Source organism: Camelus bactrianus, chromosome 30, assembly GCF_048773025.1.
Source record: "Camelus bactrianus isolate YW-2024 breed Bactrian camel chromosome 30, ASM4877302v1, whole genome shotgun sequence".
Taxonomy (NCBI): Eukaryota; Metazoa; Chordata; class Mammalia; order Artiodactyla; family Camelidae; genus Camelus; species Camelus bactrianus.
This window is the reverse complement of record NC_133568.1, coordinates 21,031,509-21,054,019: the sequence shown is the minus strand read 5'-3', so window position 1 is coordinate 21,054,019 and position 22,511 is coordinate 21,031,509. Positions and strand designations below refer to the sequence as shown.

The following is a 22,511-nucleotide window of genomic DNA, read 5'->3' as shown; positions in this document are numbered from 1 at the left end:
CCTTGAAGAATATCATTGGTTTACTATACAGGGAACAATGATGACACTCAGAAGAGTTGATCTGGAGGAAATAATTTAGACAAGAACATTAAAAATTCCCATCAGTATTTTTAGCTAATTCAAGAATTTATACACGTTCTTTTTCTTCTTTGTCTCACTCTCACACACACACACCAACTGATATGAAAAAAGGAATACTCAAAAGGAAAAAAAATGTGGTTGTGAAACTTAACACATTATTGCCAAAATAAAAATCAGTAGAGGCACTTGGAGAAAAAAGTCAAGAAATCACTCAAGATTTAAGGATAGAAAAATAGAGAAAAGTTGAGCTGTAGATCAACTCAGAGGGTCCAACACTCGGTGGCCTTGCACTTTAGACAGTAAAGGCAGAAGAGGGAGAAATAAATAAGTAAGTTGTACATCATTTCATCAGTTCTAAAATGACGTACCTCTAAAATGCATTATTATTTCACATGCCATTAAGGAAGTAAAAGCTGTGCCAACTGAATTATAATACAATACTTTACTTCGCTTGAATGTTTGTTTACTAATATGTAAAGAGTTCCTTTGGGTATATTTAGATATACATTTTGTTATCTCTTGTTCTTGCCCTTATGTAAAATGCAATATTTGCCAAATAAATTGCAAAATAGCCTAAAAACATATTCAGAATCTGGTTCTTTCAAATAGTCGGGGGGGAGGGGGTGAAACTGAAAAGGTTTCCTTTTGCGTCACAATGCTGTTCACTTATTGCCGGCAAGATCTTTGCGCGCGGGTGTTACTAGACATAAGCAGATGCAGCACTGCCGTCTCTGGGACTTTCTTCCAAGCTGCTGACACTCTGCAGGTTTCGAGGCTGGCATGTGAGAGGTGGCCTGACCACACAGCCTCTTCCACATGTCCTTTCTTAGGTCCGAATCATGGTCGTGGCTTTGCAAGAACATTGGGAATTACACTCATTCCTTCAAGCTTAGATATTAACTTCAATCATTTTTGGCATTCGCAATAATTTTTTTCAATGTCAAATAACATAATCCTTAAAAATTAACAGCAAATATACTTAACACATACAACGCCAATAATAACTTGAACTGAAGCAAATACAGACGCCTATGACTAAAAACGGACGTGTGAACAATGACAGTTTCACCAAGACATGTCTTATTTTCAGAGGTGTGAAGATGCACACGATGGGTCTTGTTGTGAAGTACAGTAAACCTTTGACCTTTTTTATCAAGTGTTTTAATTTATTTTTTTTATGTTCATCTGTCCAGTATTGAAAAAGACACACTGAAGTTCAAATGTTATCTTCACTATGAATTGTAGCCTCTTCTTTATCAAATGACCGCATTTCTCCATTTTAATTCACTTCCTTAAAGTCTACTTTTTCTGGTGTTAATAGTGTGACTCCTGCTGTCCCTTTGTTTAAATTTGCCTGATATATCTTTGCTCATTTTTAGGTCACTTTGAGATATGCTAATTGAAAGCCACGTTTAACAAAATACCATATTTCACTTTCAATCTAAAAAAATTTTATCTTTTAATAGGGAAGTTACATTTAGTTCCATTATGAAATTTACAGTATTTTGTTTTATTTCTCTTAGCTGGTTGTAGTCCTCACTGCATCATATTATACGATGATTTCCCCATTCTTTTGTCAAATTTCTTTCTGTTGGGAAATGTATCATGGATACAACACAATGGCTCTACGTACATGTAAACTAAAGGTTAATAGTAAGTTGAATAAGCGTCTAATAGCCACTATCCAGCTGAAGAAACAGGGTATCAGGAGTAATTTGGAAGCGTCCTGTTGACCTAGCTGATCGCGTTCTTTCCCTGTCCTCAATTTAATACTATTTTTGTGTATTTTTCTGTATTTTTGTGTTAACAATTCCTTTGCCTTTTCTCCATAGCTTCACTATGTATATAAGGACCAGTTTACTTACTATTTAACTTAATGCAAACTTTACGCAATTGACACTTGTTATTCTTGCCCTGCATTACATTTTATGCTGAGAGCTGTGATTAATTCATTTTCCCCAAAATATGGTGTTCTATACCAATTTGTACAACCTTGTACGTTGTGATTTGTACTAAAGGTGCTGACAATGTGAACGGTGCCCCAGAGCTGAGTAAGGTGATAACACTGATTCCTTTGTACGAATACAGCATAATTTATTCATTTGAATAATTCAGCATTTTTCCTAGGGTTTTTTTTTTTCCACATTTTTTTTCTTGCTGTGGTGAGCAGTATCGCCATGAGCACATTATTTTACATGTCTCTTGAATATATGGTTTCTCTAGGGTTTCTAACTAGGAGTGGAATACCCGGTCACAGCGTATACATGTCCATGTGTTAATGCATTTAGGCGCTAACGTATTAATGTATCAATAAACTGTTTTTCTCTTGTTAATCTTTTTGTTAAAGAGCCTCAGCTGGAAACCTCAGGTGGTGGATGGAAGTAAAGTGTCCTTTCCTTACAAAACCGTAAGATGGACTGGACTGCCATTGCTGGCTTTTAAAAATGGAAGAAAGAGGCCACCAGAGACCCCAGCTGACAGGTGACGAGGAAACAGGGACCTCACTCCTACCACCCCACGGCGCTCAGTGCTGCCAGGAACCTGAACGTCTCTGCAAACGGTTTGGGAATGGATTCCCTCTCAAAGCCCCCAGAGGAGGCAGCCCTGGCAACACCCTGGCTTTGACCTGAGAAGTCTGGGGCAGACAAGCCGCCGACCTGTGGAATCACGAGAAAAAGGTCCCTTGCTCAGGCCACTGAGTGTGTGGTAATCTGCTTAGGCAGTAACAAAAACCAATACAACAGATGAGCTTGGCTTGTGATAGTTTTGTTGATCCGAATGCTTTTAAATAACCTGATCAACGTTATTTTAAATTAACTGTTTTTTCTAGTCATGTCTATCTTTAACTGGCAGAAGGAGGCCATAAACTAGGAGACACCATCACTGCTCAGTTAAGGCCGAAACAGATTGGGTGGAAAACAGACACCTGAGCCATCTTCCAGGCGGTGTATTATAGTAGCGGCCTCTAGTTCACCTGTGTGGTTTCCCAGCCCCTTTGCCCTTGTTGTCTGTTCCAGGATGCACAGCCGTGTAATAAAATCTGGCCAACCCGAGACTATGGTTCGGGGTTGAGACGTGGAGCAGCCTGTCAAGTTCTGTGGGGAAAGAGAAGGAAGCTGGTACAGAGAAACAGTAAAACCAGAGATGAAAAAAGAGCCTAAGGCACGTGAGTCCATGATTCTAGTTATACGTCAAACACTTTCCTAAACTTGATAAGGGATAAGAATTGCTTTTTTCTACGTTAGACAGAAATGTGCTTCTGTCATTTGCAAATGAGAAGAATCAGTGCTGAATGCTGTATTCGTTTCCTGTTGATATTGTCACAAATTATTACAAACTTAATGACCTAAAACAACACAAATCCACTTTCTCAAAGCTCTGCTAGTCCGAAGTCCTACGCGAGTCTCAGGGAGAAAGCCAGGACACAGCAGGGCTTCGGTCCTCTCTCAGGGCCCCGGGACAGAATCCTTTTCCGTGTCTTTCCAGCTTCTCCATCACATCCCTTGACTGAGCTTGAGCCCTTTCCTCTGTCTTCAGAAGTAACATTCATCTCTCCACGGTCACATCCCCCTCTGCCCTGTAGTTTCTATTTTCATTTGCTTTCTTCTATGAATGATAGTGAGCATCTTTTCATGTATCCATTGATCTTTTCTGTTTTCTTTTTTGTGAAGTATCCGTTTCAAGTCTTTTGTCAATTTTTCCGTTGGATTGTAAACATAGTTTATTAAGTACCTGTATTTCAGTGTGGTTGATTTTGTGCAGTTTGCCTTTTTTGTTTTGCTTTTTATAGATTGTTTAGGAAATTCTTCCCTTCCCTGAAGTCATAAAATATTCTGCTATATTTTCTTGTAAAACATATAAAATGTCCTTTTCATATTAAGTATTAAATCTCTCAGTGATTATTTTCCTATTTTATATTACGAAGTTATCTCAGCACACTGTATTGGGCTGCCATTTCCCTACTGACCTCTAGTCTTGTCCTGTGTCCATATATGAATAGGTATGCTTCTGGGCTCTCTATTCTGTGCTGTTAATCTGTGTGTCAGCCCCTGTGTGCGCATCACGCTCTGTTACAGAGCTTTATAATAAGCTCCCATACCTAGTGGGACAGAGCTCTGCAGCCTGATCTTTTTCTTTAGAAATGTGCTATAGATTTTTCACCTTTTGCTTATTCATATAAATTTTTAAATAGACTTGTCAAGTCCCATAGAAACATTGCTGGAATTTGCATCAGAATTATATTGCATCTTTACGACAAGTAAGGGAAGACTGACAATCTTTTAACTCAAGGTCTAGTTGTGATGTGAACTATCTCCATGTGTTTTGGTCCTCTCTAATGGCTGGCAGGAGCACTTTATAATTTTCAACCTAACAGTCTTGCTTATGTTTTGTTAATTATCATTCCTAAGAACATTGTATTTTTAGTGCAAAATTAATTACATTTTTCTAACCAGTGCTTTTTAGATGCATAAAAATGCAATTGGCCCTTGTCCAGTAATGACGGTTACCGATTACATGCTGTGTGCTGCTGGAGCAGGTATCGCACTAACCTCTTTATCTGCCCATTAAATCCTCTCAACCACTCTATGAGGCAGGTCCTAATATCATAATCACCTTTCTATTCGCTCCTTGGGCCGTGTGCCTGGGAGGCAGAGGGGGCACTTCTAAGACCTCGCCATACAGTTTTGAGAACTTATCTGGGCCAGCTTCCACTTGCTGCTGTATCTAACATTTCCACTTCACTAGAGAGGACTCCTGAGCCACCCCCTGCCCAGAGATTTAAACCATCTGCTCGATCAGAACGTGATCGGGGTTTGGAATCATAAGACTTTCTTGGTCATATGCTCATGTGCTCATGCAATCTACCAGTGCTTAATAACAGACGAGTAATTTTCTTTCAAAAAGTGTATACATTTCCACTGACTCCAGGAGTTCATGGGTCCAAAAGCCCAGTGGGTGCTTCTGACTGTAGTGGTGTCCTTCTGCCACAGGCTCCAGCCAGGGAAACCAGTGGTTGCTCAGACACCTGTGGGCCCCAAGGACGGGTGGTCTGGTGGCCCACCAAGGGCTTCCAGGGCCTCCTGTAGTTGGGGCCCCACTCAAAGATGGCAGCCTTTTCTAGTCACCCAGTAGATGGGTGCCATCAAGGCCCTCGCATGCGGAACGTGAGAGCAACAGGAGCTGAGTAGGCCCACCACTCACTGGGCCCCCTTTTTTGTTCCTTAGAGCAGAGAGGGCCCGAAGCTTGGCAGTCATCTCTAGAATGAGACATCATGCCCCCTTTCCAGATTGCCACCAGGAATTTCACTTGGGTACCTTGTCTGTGTCGATGGCATAGCCATCTTGTTGCTGGTGGGTCATCACGGTGCCTGGTCCTTGCTGGGCAGTGCCCTTGTCTGGGCCCTGCAGGAGGATGTCATTAATACAGTGCGAGGCTCGTGCTTCCTCCCGGCCCGGGACTTGTTACAGATCATGACCTACTCATTGATGGCAGACAGCCAAAGAATTTAGTTAGCTTTATAGAAGGATGTTTGAAAGAGTGTTGCAATCCGTTCCACTTGAAGGGAAATTGTTATCCTGATCATCACAGTGGAGAGGGCTGCTGAAAAAGGCATTTACAATGTCAGTTACTACAGACCACATTCCCTTCAGTAGCCTCTGGAAGAGTCAAAATGTCAGGTGCCACCATTGGAGCAACACGGTGGCACTGAGCCACCTATGATAAATGCTAAGTCTTCAGGTTCCCCAGACAGGCCACGTGGGGCTCTTGGATGGAGAAATAGACTCAAAGAGAACGTTGGCTCCCCCAAACTCAACAATGAGGGCACTTATTTCTTCTTCTCCCCTAGGCAGCTGATGTTGTTTGGAGGAGACAATGGTTCAGGTGTCAGTAGTCGGGGGGGGGGGTTCAGTCTTCCCCATGCCCCACTAAGGTGGTCCTGACCGCAGCAATTCCTGCCAGTGGGGGTGCATAAAAACAATGCCCCTACACCAACAATACATTCAGTTCTGGGGGCCATAATTGTAATGCACTTTGAGTTGATGAAGAATGAAAGAAAACATCAAAATTTGTGGGTGTCACTAATCAGTACTTAGGGGGAAATTTAGGGCACTAAACACCTATATTAGAAAACGAGAAAAGTTTCATATGAGTGACTTCAGTTTTTACCTTCAACAACTTAAAAACAAAACAAAACAAAAAACATGGAAAATGGAGAAAATTCAATGCAAAGTAACCAGAAGAAAGGGAATAATAAAGTTCAGAGTAGAAATCAATGATAGTGAAAAACAAAAGATAAAATCAATAAAACCAAACCTGATTCTTTAAGAAAGATCAATAAAATTGGTAAACCTCTAGCCAGACTGGTCAGGAAAAGGAGAAGACACATCACCATTACCAGAAATAAAAGAGATACATCATTACAGATTTTATAGATATTAAAAGAAAAATAAGGAAATGTTAACAGTTCTGTTATGCTGCTAACATTGATGACCAGACAAGATGGAGAAATTTCTTGAAAGAAACAAACTACCAAAGCTCACTCAAAAAAAAAAGAAAAAAAAGGATAATTTGGATAGCCTTGTGTCTGTTAAAGAAAATTAGAGTTGTAATTTAAAACCTTTCCACAATGGAAATGCCAATCTCAGATGGCTTCACTGATGAATTCCATCAAACATTAAAGGAAGAAATAACTGTCTTTTTAGGACGGAAGTGCACACAGAGGCCTGGTTTGTGAAGCCCCGACATGTTCCTAAAGATGCCCCAAAAAGCGGGCACAGACCGTGAGTGGAGCTGGCGGTCCTCCTGTAGGAGGTGCGGGCAGGGTCCCCGAAAGGCAGGAAGCAGCTCCCCACCTTTGTACAAGTGAAGCCCGGTTAGTCCCAAGGGCTGTGCAATACTGAGCAAAGACACGCACAGACGTCCCAGTGCGCCCCCTTTATTTTGGCATTCAAACCACCACACCACGGCGGTCACCGGGAACGTGAACGAAGGCGGAAGGGCGGGCAGAGGTGAAGCACACACAGCCACCGCACCTCTTCATGGAGAGGAGAACCTGCCGCAGAACAGAATGCTGTCGGTGTCGTGGTGCCGGATGAAGAAGAGGAAAGGGTGGTCTGCACAAAACCTTGGTTCCATTCTGATGCTCCGGGCGTTCCTGACCACGGCGGTGGCAGCGGCTGCCTCCGTGCCCTCCTCGTTGACCTCTACAAAGCACTTGTGGGCCACCTTGGACACGGGCACGTTCTTCTTAGCTGACATTCCGGAAAAGTCTGCCTTGGTTTCCTCAAAAGCATCAGTCATTCCTAAACTTCGAAGCAAAGACTCCAAGTTGTAACTCTCCTCCAGCTTTAATCTGGGAAGAAAAACTTGAACTTTATCCTTAGTCATCTTTTCTGGATTTGTCCAGGCTCTGAACTTCTCATATGTGAGTGCTTTTTCCACCTGAAAGAATGAACAGTTCAATCTTAGAAGCTATATGACAACAGCCTGGTACCCACCCACTCATTAACTCCTCCCACATGACACGCAGCTAGATGCTGAGTTCTGGTTCAAGATAATCTACGGGACACCTCCTCTTGAAAGCACACCAAGATTTTCCCTGAAATTCTTACCTTTCCCCATTTTATGGATACACAAGTAAAACAGCTAGAAAACATCTGAGCTAAAGGTAGGGTTTTATGTTTACCTATCTGCACCAAATTCACTTCAAATGTTTTTTCGTTTAGAAAAGTCTCAAAACCAATGGATTATAATCCATGCGATACACGTCACCTTGAGTTGGAGAGACTGCTTGACAAAAGGCCAAGAGAGGCTCAGAACTTTGATGGATGAAAGAGGGGGAATCAGGGATCACCTGAGCAAGGAGGGAGATGTGGCTTTGGGGAGGGGAGAGCAGAAATGGGGACTTCAACAGGACTGTTGCTTCTGGCATCCTTGTTTGCCCTCTGCCTGCCCTGGGGTGACCTCCAGGACCCCTCACTCCTTCTGTTTATCCACAGAGAAGAAACGAAGGAGGAAGCGGGGTCTTCCGCTTGCATCTCCCCTTTCCATATACCACGTGGAGTCCAGGTGAGGGCTCCTCTCCTCTGACAGCTGTTAGGGCGTCAGCTCTAGTCCCAGACTCGCTTCATTTCCTTCTCAAGTCACCACAAGACAGATTCCCATCCTTGACTTATGCCAACAGCTTTCTGATTCCCTGGATAAAGCAGGGCCATCAGGCAGGCCCCACCCTCACGGCGGTGTGCCCTTGTGCACTGGTGAGCCGGCGCCTGGACCTCCGGCAAGACTCAGCTGTTAAACCCTTGGTCACCTGAACTCAGCCATGGTGGGGCATTCACACCACAGGACTCGGCAAACATAAATGAGTGCGCCCCCCACAGCTCAGAGAGCCAGATAACCAGTGCGCCCCCACCCTACAGACGTGCTTTTGCTCCTCTCCTGAACCCGCGTTCTCCGTTGTGGGAAAGTGTCCTCCTCCCCCCGTCTAAGATCAGCGCCTCGCCTGTACTTCAGACTCTCGCTGCTCCAGGTGGGCCTATGACCCGCAGCACCTGCGCCAGCTGGAATCTTGCTAGAAATGCAGACTCTCAGGCCATCCCCACCCCCGTCAGAATCTGCGTTTTAACAAGGTCCCGTGAGATTAATATGCACATGAACGTTTGTGGCCACCTCCCAGATCGACCCCTGTCCTTTCCTGCACTTTTGTTCGGTAATTACTGGGCTCTCAACTAGCCCCTCCCTTGAGGATAAATAATAACACTCTTCCTTATATTTTTGGAACTCTCTCCTCTAAGCTTCATCAAAAATGTGTCTTTACCAGTAATTCCACTCCTAGATACGTACTCAACAGAAATGCGGACGCATAGTCACCAAAAAGCACGCACTGGTGTCCATTTAGCACTCCTTATGATAACCCTGAATTGGAAGTTCCTCACATGCTCTCTGGTGGATGGACTTAAAAGAATGGGCTCAGGCTGGATCCACAGAGACTCAGACTCAACGCCAAGGGCTTACCACGGCGAGGTCAGTGCCGTCGTCGGGCAGCAGGATGACCATGCTCAGCTCCTCCCCCACGTAGGGCAGCTCCAGGACCTGCGTGTGCACCTCCTCTACGTACCCCATGGTAAATTTCGCCTGCTTAAACATCATCTGGACCGTCTTCTTCTCCTAATAAGGAGATGAAATTAAAATGAGGTGACCACCATGTGTCTGACTTGCAGAACCCCTGGGTACATATAAGAGAAGGGCCGTGTCTGTGCATTTACGCTGACAGATGTGAAACCTTCATTATTACACGTCAGTGTTGAGTATGACATTCTGCTGTCCCAGCAGATCAAGCATTACCAGGTGGGAGAGAATAAACTGATGAATAGAGGGAGACACAAAACTCTATTATTTTTGGAAGAAATGGTGTTTTTTTTTTCTCTTTTGAGAAGATGCATAGAGAAGCAGTCCCAGGGACATTTTAACTAAAAAAATATGTTTTCGAGTTAAGAGGAAAATTAACGAATATTCAGGCCTTTGGGCGGAAAGACCAGGTCAGAAAAGGTGGATAGGCCAGAGGGAGCAATACTTCTATTCTGAAAAGTTGCTCTGCTGTGTAATTGGCTTTATGGCTTTGGTTTTCCTGAAACGGTGAGTCGACAAGATGTCTGGGGTCCATCATTCTTAAAGTTTGCTTCAAATATATTCTAGACTTCTAAATTTTTGTGCAATATGCTATTATCAAGTGGATGGAGGTCAAATTCCAAGGTAATACCTATTGACCCCAGTCATTATAATGTTTAAAAGTGAATGGAGAAAAGTGTTTTTGAAGTTAGGTGTGTAAGTCTACAGCTCAAATACACAGCATCATGACTATAGTTAATAATACAGTATCGAATCCTGAAAATTTGCTGGAAGAGTAGATTTCAGGTGCTGCCATCACCAAAAAAAAGGTAACACTTGAGGAAAAGATATGTTAACTAGCATTAATTAATTAGATACATGAATCACTTCACTCCATACATGTAAGCAAATCATCATCATTTACACCTTCAGTGTGTACGATTTTTATTTTTTAAAAAGATCCAAAAATAAATAAAAACAAAGCTGGCTTGAACACCTGCTAACACTTTTTTTCTTGTTTGGAATCATAAAGCCATGTATTCGAAGACAAAAAACAGTCATAGTTGTCACTGACTTTGCAAGAAAGTGTCTAAATGCAGGCAGTGATCATATCATAGAAATTTAATTCCAAGGCTTAGAAGGAATTTTCTTTCAATCCAGATAACGTGACCAAAGAGAGAAGATCGATTTGACCAAGAATGCAAAAACAAAACCATCAAGATAACAATTATTTTAGTCTTTCTCTTTCCCACTCCAATAAAAGATATGTAGGGGGCATGAAATTCATTTAGGAGTAAATCAAGAATCAAGTCGATGTGAAATACGTTACTTATTTTTTCCATTCATTCACAATCTTTCCCAATGTATTACTTTAAGAAAGTCGCAGCATATCTGCAAAATAGCCCCCTACCTGGTTGGCTTTAAAGAGCATCCCCCTTGTGAACTTCCTGTCAAACTGCTCATTCCACTTTCCTTTGAAATAGACTGCATTCACGAGGACCAGCTTGGTCAGTGGATCGACCGTCCCAGCACCTAGTATCTCTGAAATCTTCCCTGTAAAGAGTATGAGAGAAAGTTATTGCTATTGGGGGTGGGGGGAGGATAAACATTCTTTTACAAAAGTCCTCTCGACATAGAACGCGAAGGCTTGGTTGAGAGCCAGGCTGGACTCCTGTCTTCCTGGCCACCTGAGGAATCAGGGTGACGGTGTTCCGTGCTGTGCACACACACAGTGAAGTGTTTGTCCTTAAACCACACTCTTGAAGCAGACAGGTCAACTATCGTTTTGCCCTCAATTCATAGATATAAGAATTTCAGGTTCAGAGTATGTGCCTGACTGCTTTGCCAAGGTCACAGAGGTGGCAGGTGGCTGCACTGAGAAAATGACCCAAGAGTCTTGATTCTGACTGTAAGCTTCTCGACTTGGCACCATCATTTCTCAGCCCCGCACTTCTGGCATTTGAGGCCAAGTAATTCTTCGTTATGGGGACTGTCCTGTGCACTGTAGGGTGTTCAGACAGTAGCACGTCCCCAACTGTGACAACCAAAAATGTCTTCAGCCACTGCCTGACGGCTCCTGGAGGCTGATTCTGGTTGAGAGTCGTTGCTCTGTGCCAACCTTGAGGTCTCACTGAGGCCAGGAGAGGCTTCCGAAAGATGGGGATACAGACCTGGAAGTGGGAGAAAGCAGCTTCCTGAAGAGAGGGAGTGGGGCAGCAGAACTGGGGGGCTGCCGTGGAGGGGCCCCCATTGAGTTGTCCCATGAGAGCGGGGACAGGGGATCCCCGACGTCCCCTCCAGCTCCAGAATCTCCCATTCTGGGAAAGCACGTGGGTGGTCAGCCCTACAGAGGGAAGGGTGCGAGCCACCGCCGTGGAGGGGAAGTGAGTGGTCAGGAGGGAGGCGAGGAGCCTGGCTGACGGCGCTGCTGGGTCACCTGGAGAGCGGAGACCCCTGCACATGTGGCCTGACGTATGAAGACGAGGATGTGAGAGGCCCTTCCCTTTGATGGGCGTTAGTGTACTCATCGGCTTCCAGCGTGTTCATTGACATTGTCACTGCCCGACACACAGAACTGAACGCTGGAATATCAGGTGGGCACGTGAAGAAGCCTCCCCACCCGCTGGAAGTCTCTAAATGACGTGTTGGGTATTTACGGTTCTGAAAGTCATGTCCTTTTTCTCTGCTCTCTAGTCAAGGACCGGCAGAAATATTTCTCGTGCGTCTGGATGGGGGGACCCTGCACGCTCCACGCCAGCCGCACCTCCAGAATCTGCAGCAAATTCAGAAGCGGTGACACTCTGGGAAGGCAAGCTGAGCCCCAGCCACGCTGAGAGGGAAGGAGGGACTGCGGGCGGCTAGAGCTCCCGGTGCCCCCGGGAGATGACAGGAGGTGCTCCCCTGCTCGGCTGTGACCTGAACTCAGTGTCACTTTGCCCTCCGCAATGGAAGAAGTGAAACGGCACCAAAGAGGAAGCAGTTTCCAAGGATTTTCCAGCACAGTCCAGGAGAGAGGGCATCTGAGAGACAAAAACTAGGTGTATTGTGTTTTTTTTAGAAATCACCACTTCATAGCCCAGGAAAAATATCAGAGTCACACTGCTGGCCTGGAAGCCCAGCAAACACACAGAAACAGTCACTGGCTACAGGGTCACAGGGCAACACCGTGGAGGCCACCTCCCAGCCGGTCCCAGCTCTGTCTCCTTCATTACGCGAAGTCTGCAGAGACGAGATCTCTCACCTTCCGTCTCTGCTGTCACCCAGTCGTTGATGTGTCTCCTGCATCCCTCGGTGTCTTGAGAAAACGACAGCTCCTCCAGGTCCGCCTGGTAGAACTTCTGGCAGGAGTCCTTAAAAGCCTACAGAGGCAAAATACCAAGTTTGGCCATATTCTATTTGGCAGTGTTTTCTAAAACTGTGAAAACATTCTTTTCTCTTAACATATTTCTAGCACAAATGTTTGCACAGGTCACCCTGCACTTTAAGACATTTATGCAATTAACCAAAATACATTGACTGCTGACTTTGCGCCCGGCACTGTGTGAGGCGCTGGACACCAGGGTAGAGATGTGACATTGGACTTGAGGTGGCTCACAATCTGCTGAGGGAGAAACATACAGACACAGAGAGTTTCATGATGTTTGGAGAATATGGATGATGGCAGCCCTGCACAAAACAACCCGTGAACGTCCCTGTCGAACACTTCAGCTCCATATAGACTTTGTGTTTGATTTTCTGTCTCCCCTACCAGGCAGTTTAACTCTCTTTTACTCGTTTCTGTATCACCGGCACCAATCACAGTGTCTGAAACATATTTGAGGAATGATCGAGAGACTCCATGGTTGAACTAGATGATCAAGAAATCTTACAGGTGTTCGGGGTGGGGGGGTGGAGATTAGGGAAAACAGTGGCAAAAGATGAGCCTTGAAATGTAAGTTGGGGTTCAATCAGGAAGGTCCTCATATGCAATACATTAAAACCCACAGATAACTCACCTCAGGAAAACTCGTTTTCTGATATAATGTGCCTGGCAATTGAGTCCCATCCTCCGCCCATCTCTTGTTCTCAAATATTTTAGCTTCTACAGAAGAAAGAAGATATAGAGAGAAGACCCAAGCAACCAAGAAGAGTAGAGCCTGGTTCCCGGGATCTTCAGTGTTCCCCAAATTACAGTATTCAGGGAGCAGGCTGATAGGCAAAAATGAACATCTGATTAACCAGGAGATCCGTGGAATCACAAGTGCTTATCCTAGAAGTTCTAGCCAGCTGAAGGATCCAGAATCAACTCCAATGACATTTAAGCCCAGAGCAGGCAACCTGCATGGGGTAGCACCCAACAGCAGCCAGGACAGGGCTGTATTTGAGTCTTACAGAATAATCCTTGGAATCTGCCAACCCATAAAATGGCCACGCCTGCCCTGATCATTTCATTAATCTCTAGGTAGCATCACTTTGCATATTGTATGGCATAATTTTTAGGACTCACATATTGAATAATGACAGGCTTTTTTTTTTTTTTACTGGACTAGGGAACTTTGAAATTATATGCTGCAGTCAAGAGGAACAACTCAGAATCAAAACCACATTTCAATTGACAGATTTTAACTTTAGAAAGACTGTACTGTCAGTAGTGTGGAAGGACCAGGCTGGACTTGGAGAGCTCAGTTAGGCAACAATTAAAACGGATGTGAGTCTGGACCCAGGCAGTGGCAGTGGTGATTCAGAAGAGAGGACAAATTTAAGAGACCTTGAGAGGCCAGCTCCACAGGAACAGCCCAACACTTAGAGGCAAGCCTGGGGAGAATGAGGTCACTGAGGTGGGGATCAAGAGGAAGAGGCAGGTCCCGGATGCAGGCGGATGGACAAATGGAGATTGACATCCGCAGGACGTATCCAAAACAATCACTTTTAAAAAGGACATAATTCAGAAGCATTCATAAAATTCAAAATTATCATCCCAGAAGTGTAATTCTAAGCACGTTTTTAAGGCAGTAGAGCTACACTTTATATCTCTGCTCATCTGTGGTTTTTATTTGCAATTTCATCATCAGCAGGTGAGCACTGCTTACCGGCAGGAAATCACACGTCTTTTCCCCAAAGAGTCTGTTGGCAGTTTTAAGCAAGCACTGGGCGCCAGATTTGTTAATTTCAGTGAGAAGTGACTGGAAGCCTTGGTGAACGTCTCCACCGTAGTTCAAACAAAGTGCCTGGTAAGAGGAGACAAGAACGCGGCCTTTTAACATTGCCATTTTACTCCCGGAAGAAATTGCAAACAAATTTCTGCGCCGAAAATCACAGAGGATCCTATCGTAAAAGGAGTTGGGCTTAACCGTCTGGTACAGGACTTCACTTCGGCACTGTGGGCTTTTGGGGCCGAGAAACTTTGTTGCGGGGCTGTCGGGCGCATCATAGGATATTTAGCTGCACTTCTGGCCTCTGCCCACTAGATGTCAGTAGCACCTCTCGGTTATGACAACCTACACTGTCCAGGCTTCGTGCAAATTGCCCTGGGAGGCAAAACCGCCCCCAGGTGGAAAGCACTGCTCCAGGAAGGCAGCGAGCGGCAACTCAGGAGGGAGACAGGACAGGACAAAAGTAGCTGGAATGACCCGCGGGATACAACAAGGAGCCGAAATAAACAGAAAAATATTTCATGTGCAACTCCACAGTTCTCCAGTCCAAGGCCGCCCTCCTCCGGTGAACGGGGAGAAGCAATCGCGGTGGATTCAACAGTGGCCGCGGTCGCGCTCCCGGGGAGCATCCGTGCGCCTGAAGTTAGTGGCAATTTTCTGGGACACTATCACCAGAATGTCAATGAAACTAAGCCACTAAGAGAGGAAGGATGACTCCCCTGATGTGTTATCCAACTTCTTCATCCGTAGCTAAGGCCACGCATAACCCACTTCGGATCAATCAGGTTATACACATCCTCTAAATAACCCAGAAGATACAATTCCCCGTGTGTGTGGCATTCCTCTTCCGCTATGCGTAATCATCTGCTACAAACAATCCATTTAACAAAAAGTTCGTTTACACAGCTGCATTTCAGTTTGCAATGTAATGTTAGCAAAAGTTTAAAATATAACACAGTTGAAATTCTTGGCCTTTCTGTGGAACAAAATTATACTGAATTATATAGTTCACCTTACTTATCAAAGATGCAATTTTGCTATAACGTAGTGATGTTTTATGTACAGAAAATAACATAACGACTCGATAAATTCCCCCATAAACACTAAGGGGAGATTCTGTCTTACACAATTCACCTTTTTACCCCTGCCTGCCCTGCCTGCTTTCTCCCAGTCACCTTGCTGCCCCCTCCCACCTACCAGCCTCCCCGGCTTTCATCAGCTGGAGGGAGGTACGGAAGGACCAGAAGGAAGCACACCCTTGGTCCTCCTTTGGGACGGGCACGCATACCTGGGACATTTGGGCCGCAGTGTTTCCTTTGGCCCCCATGAAGACCATGGCCAGGGCGGAGGAGAGGCTCAGGGGAGAGAAGAACACATTTCGTGAGTTGTCCTCTTCAGCCAGCATTTTCAGTAAGTTGATGGCAAAAGTGCCATTTGCTTCACAGAGATCCTCCATCGGCGAAGGTCTGTATCAAAAGCACAACACAGGAGCACGTGAGCCAGGCCTCCGTTCGTCACCTGCTCATGAGCACCCCTGTCTGTGGACACTGCGTGGGGTCAGCAGAATAACTGCATCTCGAAGACATCTATGTCGAATCCCCCAAACCTGTGACCACATCCTCTTACATGACAATAGGGACTTCGCAGATGTGATTGGATTAAGGATCTTGAGATGGAGCGTCTCCTGGATCCTCCAGATGGGCTCAGTGTAATCATAGGGTCCTTATAAGAGGAAGGCAGGAGGGCCAGAGCCAGAGAAGGAGATGTGATGATGGAAGCAAAAGTCAGAATGATGTGGGGCCCCGGGCCAAGGAATGCAGGCAGCCTCCAGGAGCTGCAACAGGGGGAAAATGTAGCTCTGCCAACCACTCATGTACTCCTGACCTCCAGGACTGTAAGATACATTTTGTTTGTTTTCAGGCACTAAATTTGTAGTAAGGTGCTGCAGCATCAACAGGAAACTAATACACCAGTTTATTCACAAAAGTAGCCAATCCCAGCGCTCATGACTGGTACCACTCTTAGCAACAGGATGGCTGCAGGGGCTCAAAGACCCTCTGAGACCTGCAGACTCCCTCCCTTAGGGTAAGGATGGCCAGCAAGGTGCCAGGCGCTGTTCTCAACTGCACCCGTACCATCTCATTTAATCCCAAGAACATGCACAGTCAGTGCAGTTCCTACCCCAGAGACCAGGAGACCCAGGGAAGTTCTTCCAGAGCTCCTGACAGTCATCGAGGAAGCCACGATCAGAATCCGCGGTTTTATTCCTGAGCCTGAAGTCTTCATTGTTACACAAAGTCCCCCTATTCGGCGTAGTTCCCCTCAGTTTAACGTCTCTAGTATAATTTAGAAGCAATGTTCTATGCATTAGAAATAACTTTCTGTAAATAAAAATGACATTTCTGTCTTTATGTCACATGAAAAACAGCTGGATGGCTTTCAAAAGATTTGGAGCATTTGTTGGGGATGGTCTGCCCAAAAAACTGGACTCCTGGGAAGACACAATTTCCTTTGAATCGGGAGGACTCTGCAAAGTATACTTCCATCAGAGCTGCGGAAACTGAGCTGGGAGCTGGGAATGGAGCCCATGGGCAGCGAGAAAAAATACGAAGCCCAAACCTCAAGTCATCTGGTAGACACTCTGAGTCAGCGGCACTGTTTCGGCTCCAGCCTGACAGAGCCAGGCTTGACCTCCCCCTAAGATTCTTTCTTCCCTTGGGTCCTGACTTCCCTTTCCTTAGAGCATTACTTTAGACAACTTGTCACTGCAAATTCTTGTTCTGCTCCTTTGAGCGACAACTTGTCACTGCAAATTCTTGTTCTGCTCCTTTGAGCGGTAAACATTTTGGAAAGTCTCTCTTCTGTTTTACAACCCAGAGCAGTCTTTCTCAAGTCCTTAGAGGCCATCCCTTTAAAATGTAATTATCAGGGAAGACAGCCCCATGGAGGCAGGGGCAAATCCTCAGCAGGCACTTTGCTCCAAATTGTCAAAAGTCATTGCAGCTTATGAATTATTAGAATTTTTAGAAAAAATCTTACAAGTCCTGCATTAATTGCTTATTCTTATTAAACTGTCTAGAAATCTAGGTTATTCCTTACGAAGCTATTTGAGTTCATCATCTTAGTTTCCCTGAGTCTCTTTGCTGTTAACAGTTGAAGACATTTTGGAAAATAAAAGGACAAATTATCACTCATAATCCCATGACCCTCTAAGCTATTTTATCTATTATGTTAGCCTTTTTTTAAAACTTGTATGTATATTTGTAACTCAAAAATTGTAAAGCTACACAAGAAAAATACATTTCAGTTTGGAACATTAGCAAGTAAGCAAAACCGAAAGTACTGGAAACTTCAGCTAGAGATAAGGGTCATCTTGCCTGTGTTCATTTTTATAAAGATGGGCCACCCCGGGATCTTTCTTCTTCTGATTCCCCAGGGGACTAGGAGAGCCACCTGCAGCAGGCTGGAAAGTGGATTTCATTACGCTTTGGAGGGTCAGGAGGGGAAGGTGGGGCTCGTGGGGACAGCTGTTCCAACCAGAGCCTCCCCACTGCTGAACCGTTCCGTTGAAGCTACCTTCTAAAAGATTTTCCCAAGAGGAGATGTCTCTGGTTAAAAAGGAAAAAACAAAGTGTGGTGGGAAAAAAAAAAATAGTGTGACATTCACAAGTTAAATGTAGTACAAGAGCCCAATCCAGGGCAGCTTCTTTAAAGTTTGAAAAAAAAAAAAAAACAGTATTAAAACATCAGTCAAGACCAGACCCCAGGGCATAGTTTGCGCAGTTGCGCTCTGCACTCCACAGGTCACTGATCTGAGGACACAATGTTAAGTTCGTGCCTGTCCTCACCTCGGGAAGCCTTTCCAGAGCCTTCAGCTGCACGGCTTGGACCTGAAGGCTGATGCCTCAGCCGCAGGCAGGTGCTGCCCCAGAGCAGGCCGCTTCCCACTCCACACTTCTTCCCCTTACATATGAGGATATTTCAGGAAATAAAACCCTAGGAGCCCTGAGGGACATTCGGACTTCACAGCACTGGGCCCCTAAGGAGAGGATTAGGTGAACAAGAGATGAAGGACAGCGACACGCTGGGATTTGATCTCACTTCAGCATAAGCGCTTTGGATGATCGACTGAAATAAAAAATGCGCAACGTGAGAGTTGTGAGTTAAGCAGCATTCAGGGTCTTACTGAGGACTAGAGGCCGGGAGACCGCCTCTCAGCTCTGAGGAGCTGTTCCAAAGAGGCAGGGGAAGAAGCCAGTACGTGTGTGATTTGGGGGAGGGAGTGTGTGCAGTCAAGCACACATCTCAGGGAAAAGTCACTGCTAGTCACGGGCATCAGTTAAGGATTTTAGGGCTTTCCTACGTAGAGGAGGGTGTGAGAATCCAGGTTTGTTAAAAATTTTTCCTGAGATATCTCTAACTCTCTAAGGGGCTTGTTTTTGCAAAGCACAGAGTGCCTTATCCTGTTTCTCGTCCTGAATTCCTTTCAGGGTGCACTGTAGGTCAGCGACTGCAGTGGCTACCGATCTGATCTGTTCCTTGTTGAACTGGATGCTGGGCAACATTCTTCGTTTTATGAGACCCAGGGTGAGGCAGTCATAAGCTTAGGCTGGTGAGTGCGAGCGTGTGTGTGTGTGTGTGTGTGTGTGTGTGAGAGAGAGAGAGCATGCGTGTGGTTGCCAAGTCTGGTCAGGCAAAGGAATGAACTGAAATACCACATCAATATCATCTTTACATTTTAACTGCTCTTGCCGATAAATGTCTACTGCTGACTTCTTCCATCTTCCCTCTTTCTTCTTCTCATTTCCTCACCTCCTTTCCTTTCTAACATCCAGGTGCTGATCAGTAGCACAGGATTTCCTACCAGTATCTCCATCAGAGCAGTGACACACGCTCGCACACACGCACACACCTCTCAGATGTGTCCCCGCTCACACCAGCGAAAAGATTTTATTTATTTCCAGCCAATAAAATGGGTTGGCATTAAACTAGTTTTCCTTTTACAGGTGAACGAACAGGATCAGGACAGTTAAATACTGTCATCAGGTCTCGGAAAAAAGTACCAGAGTTAGCCACAAAAGCAAGCCTTCTGCTTCCGAGTGGTCATCCTTCAGTATCCATGGGGGATGGGTTCCAGGACCCCTGAGAATACCAAATCAGAGGATGCTCAAGTCCCTTTTATAAAGTGGTGTGCTATTTGCATATAACCTACACACATCCTCTTGTACACATCAAATCATCACTAGATTACTTATAATACCTAACACAATGCTATGTAATGCTATGTACATAGTTACCAGAGAGTGTAAATTCAAGTTTTGCTTTTTGGAACTTACTGGAATTTTTTCTCAAATATTTTCAATTTGCTATTTGTTGAATTTGTGGATGTGGCACCACTGACAGAGGGGAGGGCTGACTGCATGCAGCATCATTCTCCTGGGGGCCTTGAACGGCTGCCAGATCGCTGCTCCACTCCCCACCCCGTACGCACATACCGAAGTCCATCTGTTCAAAGAGCATTTATGTTGAACTTTCCTTCTATGATTTTGGAGAAAAAAACTAAAAATAAGTTCCATAATTCCTGACTGGGATCTCCCACCTCAGGGAAGACAGAGGCATGAACGGTTTCCAGCTGGGAGTGTACTCTGTAACGGGGTAACTGAAGAAATGCTAAGGAAGCCCCCAGTAAGCAGAATGAGTCTTCTTTAGAAGCCCAGGAGAAGGTAAGTGGTGAGTTGGTTCTAAAAGATTGGGCAGGAGTTCTGGAAGGTGGCGAGAGATGGAGGTGAGTTTTAGGGTTGTGGCTGTGGCTGTGGAACTGGCAGGTGCAAGGAATGTAGCAGGAAGAGCAAGGTTTGTGCAGGACCCAGGGGAATGGGAGTGTGTGGTTTCCTAGGAGAGACAGGATGCCCCTCATGTCAGGTTTGCAGATTTGGACTTGAGCCATGGTCTGGAAAGCCAGGTACGGTTTTTAAGCAAACGCTTTATATGAGTTATAGAAAAATATTATGGTTTACCATTTGGTGTGGAAAGCAAGGGCTGGGGACCCTGCCGGTAGACCAGGGCCATAGACCAGCGACTGCCGTATACAGAGGAAACACCTGCACTAGAGAGGGAGATGAAATGCTAGGCTGGGTGACTGATCACAGGAGGGACAAGGAAAGGGAGGGTCACGGATGATGCTGACATTCTTAGCTAATTCGCACTTAGGGTGGGCCGTGAACCACAGGAAGTTTATAGGAGGAGCCAGCTTGGACTGGGGAAGATACCACATTCCGCGGGAGGTGTGTGGAACGTACCATGCCCAGGGATCCTGTAACAGGCACAGCCAAGGGAGGTTTGTAAACAGATGAGTAGAAGTTCTAGAGCCAGAGACCGGGAGCCATCCTGAGAATCCTGACTGCACGAGCTTCTAGATGAATGGGTGGAATTACTCAGAATGTACACGGTGGAGGCATTAGAGAAAAAATATCCACCTCCTTCTAAGGAGTTTTCCATTTTTGCAGGTAGTAAGAGGAGAAAGACAAAGAGACTGAGACCCAGCAATCAGAGATGTCCTGGGAGAACTGTGCAGGGCCCAGGGAAGAGGGGAGGTCTGGGGAGGGGGACAGGAAGGCAGCGGCCCAGGCTGGATCCCGGCAGGAGGCAGCTGGGGCCTGCAAGCCCTCAGCAGACCAGTGGGAGCCGAGTGGGAGCAGGGGCCGGGGGTATCTGGGAAGTGTGGGATCTCTTAGATTAAATTAACTACTGTGGCTGTGTTGGAGGGGGAGGCGGGTGAGGAAGGTTTTGGGGGGGGGGGTTTGGGTTTGGGATTTTTTTGTTTTTTCCCACGCTGAGGGAAAGCAGCCAATGAAGAAGAGATGAAAGATGTGAAAGAAAGAAAAAAGGAAAAGAATGGAAAGAAAAAAGGGAGGGAGGGAGGGAGGGAAACGAGGAGGAGCAGAGAGAAGAGGAGGAGGAGGAACGGTCAGAGAAGGGAAGGGAGGAGAAGGAAAGGTGTAACCAAAGAGCTGGATCGCAGGGGGGACCGGCCTTTGAGCTGGAGGTGACGCTGACGCAGCGCGTCCCGGATCTCGCCCAGGGCTCCGTAAGGGTCCAGGCTGGGCTGCCGTCGGCGCCACCGCCTCCCGGCCGCAGCCCGCGCTCCTCCCACTCCCGCCCGCGGAACTGCGGCTCCGGGCACTGCAGGCCCCGCCCTGGCAGCCAGCGAGTCGCCGCGCCGCGGCGTCGGGGGGCGCGGTGCTACGCCCACCGCCGGGACCCGCCTCTGACCCGGGCGGGGCCGCGCTCCGCGCTGCCGCGCTCGGGGCTCCAATTCGCCGCCTTGGAGACTCGCCTTAGAGCCCCAGACAGAGCGGGCTGGGGGTCCAGGGTGCGGCAGGGGCCAGGGCGACCCTAGCTCCGCAGCTCTCCCGCCCGGGTACCCTCGTCCCCTCCTCCTGTTCCTCGCTCTGCGCCTGCCTCTTGCCCTCCTCCCTCCCGCGCTGCGCCCGAGCTCTGGGCTAGAGCCGGCCGCGGCGGGAACCTGAGGGCTCGAGCGCCCCCCCCCCCCCCTCCCCAGCCCTGGTACCTGGGAGATTCCTGCCGCGGCTGCTGCTGCTGCTGCTGCTAGTCCTGCTTGGTGGATGCTTCACGTCCGCTTTGATTTCGGGCAAGGCTTCCGGCGGTGACTCAGCACCCCGAGATTGCACGGATCTGTGCTCGGGTCTGTGCAATCTCTGACTCCGCATCCCCAGGCTGGGCCCCGGACAGAGGCGGAGCCTCGTGCGCATCCTCCTGCCCCGGCCTGAGAGCAGATGGCTTGGCGGGGAAGGCTAGTGTAGGTCCCCTGAGGGAGTTTGGGAAGACTCCGCCCGAACAGATGTTCTCAAAATGATCACTGTACACTCTTTCAAAAGCAGGTGATTTCCCATGCATAGATCAGATGTACCTAAAGGCAATCAACTGTGGTTTTTTTGTTTCTGTTTTTGTTTTTTACTTGCTAGAAGTTTACTACTAATAGCCACTTAACACAGAAAAGGTCAGCATATTTGGAACACTAGCCTTTTAAAAAAATATGAAAATGGGGGGGGGCATAGCTCAAGTAGAGTGCATGCTTAGCATATATGAGGTTCTGGGTTCAATCCCTAGTACCTCCTCTAAGAATAAATAAGTAAATAGACCTAATTACCTGCCCCCCCCCAAAACAT

At 46.4% G+C, this 22,511-nt stretch overlaps 1 protein-coding gene across 10 annotated transcripts; it reads right to left on the bottom strand.

The window, feature by feature from the left end:
• Position 1: 1 nt before the first annotated feature.
• On the bottom strand, positions 2 to 22,072 carry SERPINB8 (serpin family B member 8). Of its 10 annotated transcripts, none has more exons than XM_074355147.1 (8): positions 21,893 to 22,072; positions 19,659 to 20,734; positions 15,611 to 15,788; positions 14,260 to 14,397; positions 12,432 to 12,549; positions 10,602 to 10,744; positions 9,098 to 9,250; positions 2 to 7,525 (listed from the first exon to the last, which is right to left on the bottom strand). In XM_074355147.1, the coding sequence occupies exons 2-8, from the start codon at positions 19,742 to 19,744 to the stop codon at positions 7,121 to 7,123; spliced, it is 1,221 nt and encodes a 406-aa protein (XP_074211248.1). In that variant the 5' UTR covers positions 19,745 to 20,734; positions 21,893 to 22,072; the 3' UTR covers positions 2 to 7,120. The 10 variants fall into 10 exon arrangements, with proteins under 10 accessions (XP_074211248.1, XP_074211250.1, XP_074211249.1 ...); XM_074355149.1 differs by having other exon boundaries at positions 20,622 to 20,734; XM_074355148.1 differs by having other exon boundaries at positions 19,659 to 20,731.
• Positions 22,073 to 22,511: the final 439 nt, after the last annotated feature.

Bases quoted from the DNA above. Each gene is read 5' to 3' on its own strand.
- SERPINB8 (XM_074355147.1), bottom strand. From the start codon at position 19,744: ATGCAGTCAGCCCTCCCCTCTGTCAGTGGTGCCACATCCACAAATTCA. The intron at 10,745-12,431 runs GTGAGAGATCTC...TACTCTTTACAG, and splicing joins GGTGACAGCAGAGACGGAAG to GGAAGATTTCAGAGATACTA. The intron at 7,526-9,097 runs GTAAGCCCTTGG...TCATTCTTTCAG, and splicing joins ACGGCACTGACCTCGCCGTG to GTGGAAAAAGCACTCACATA.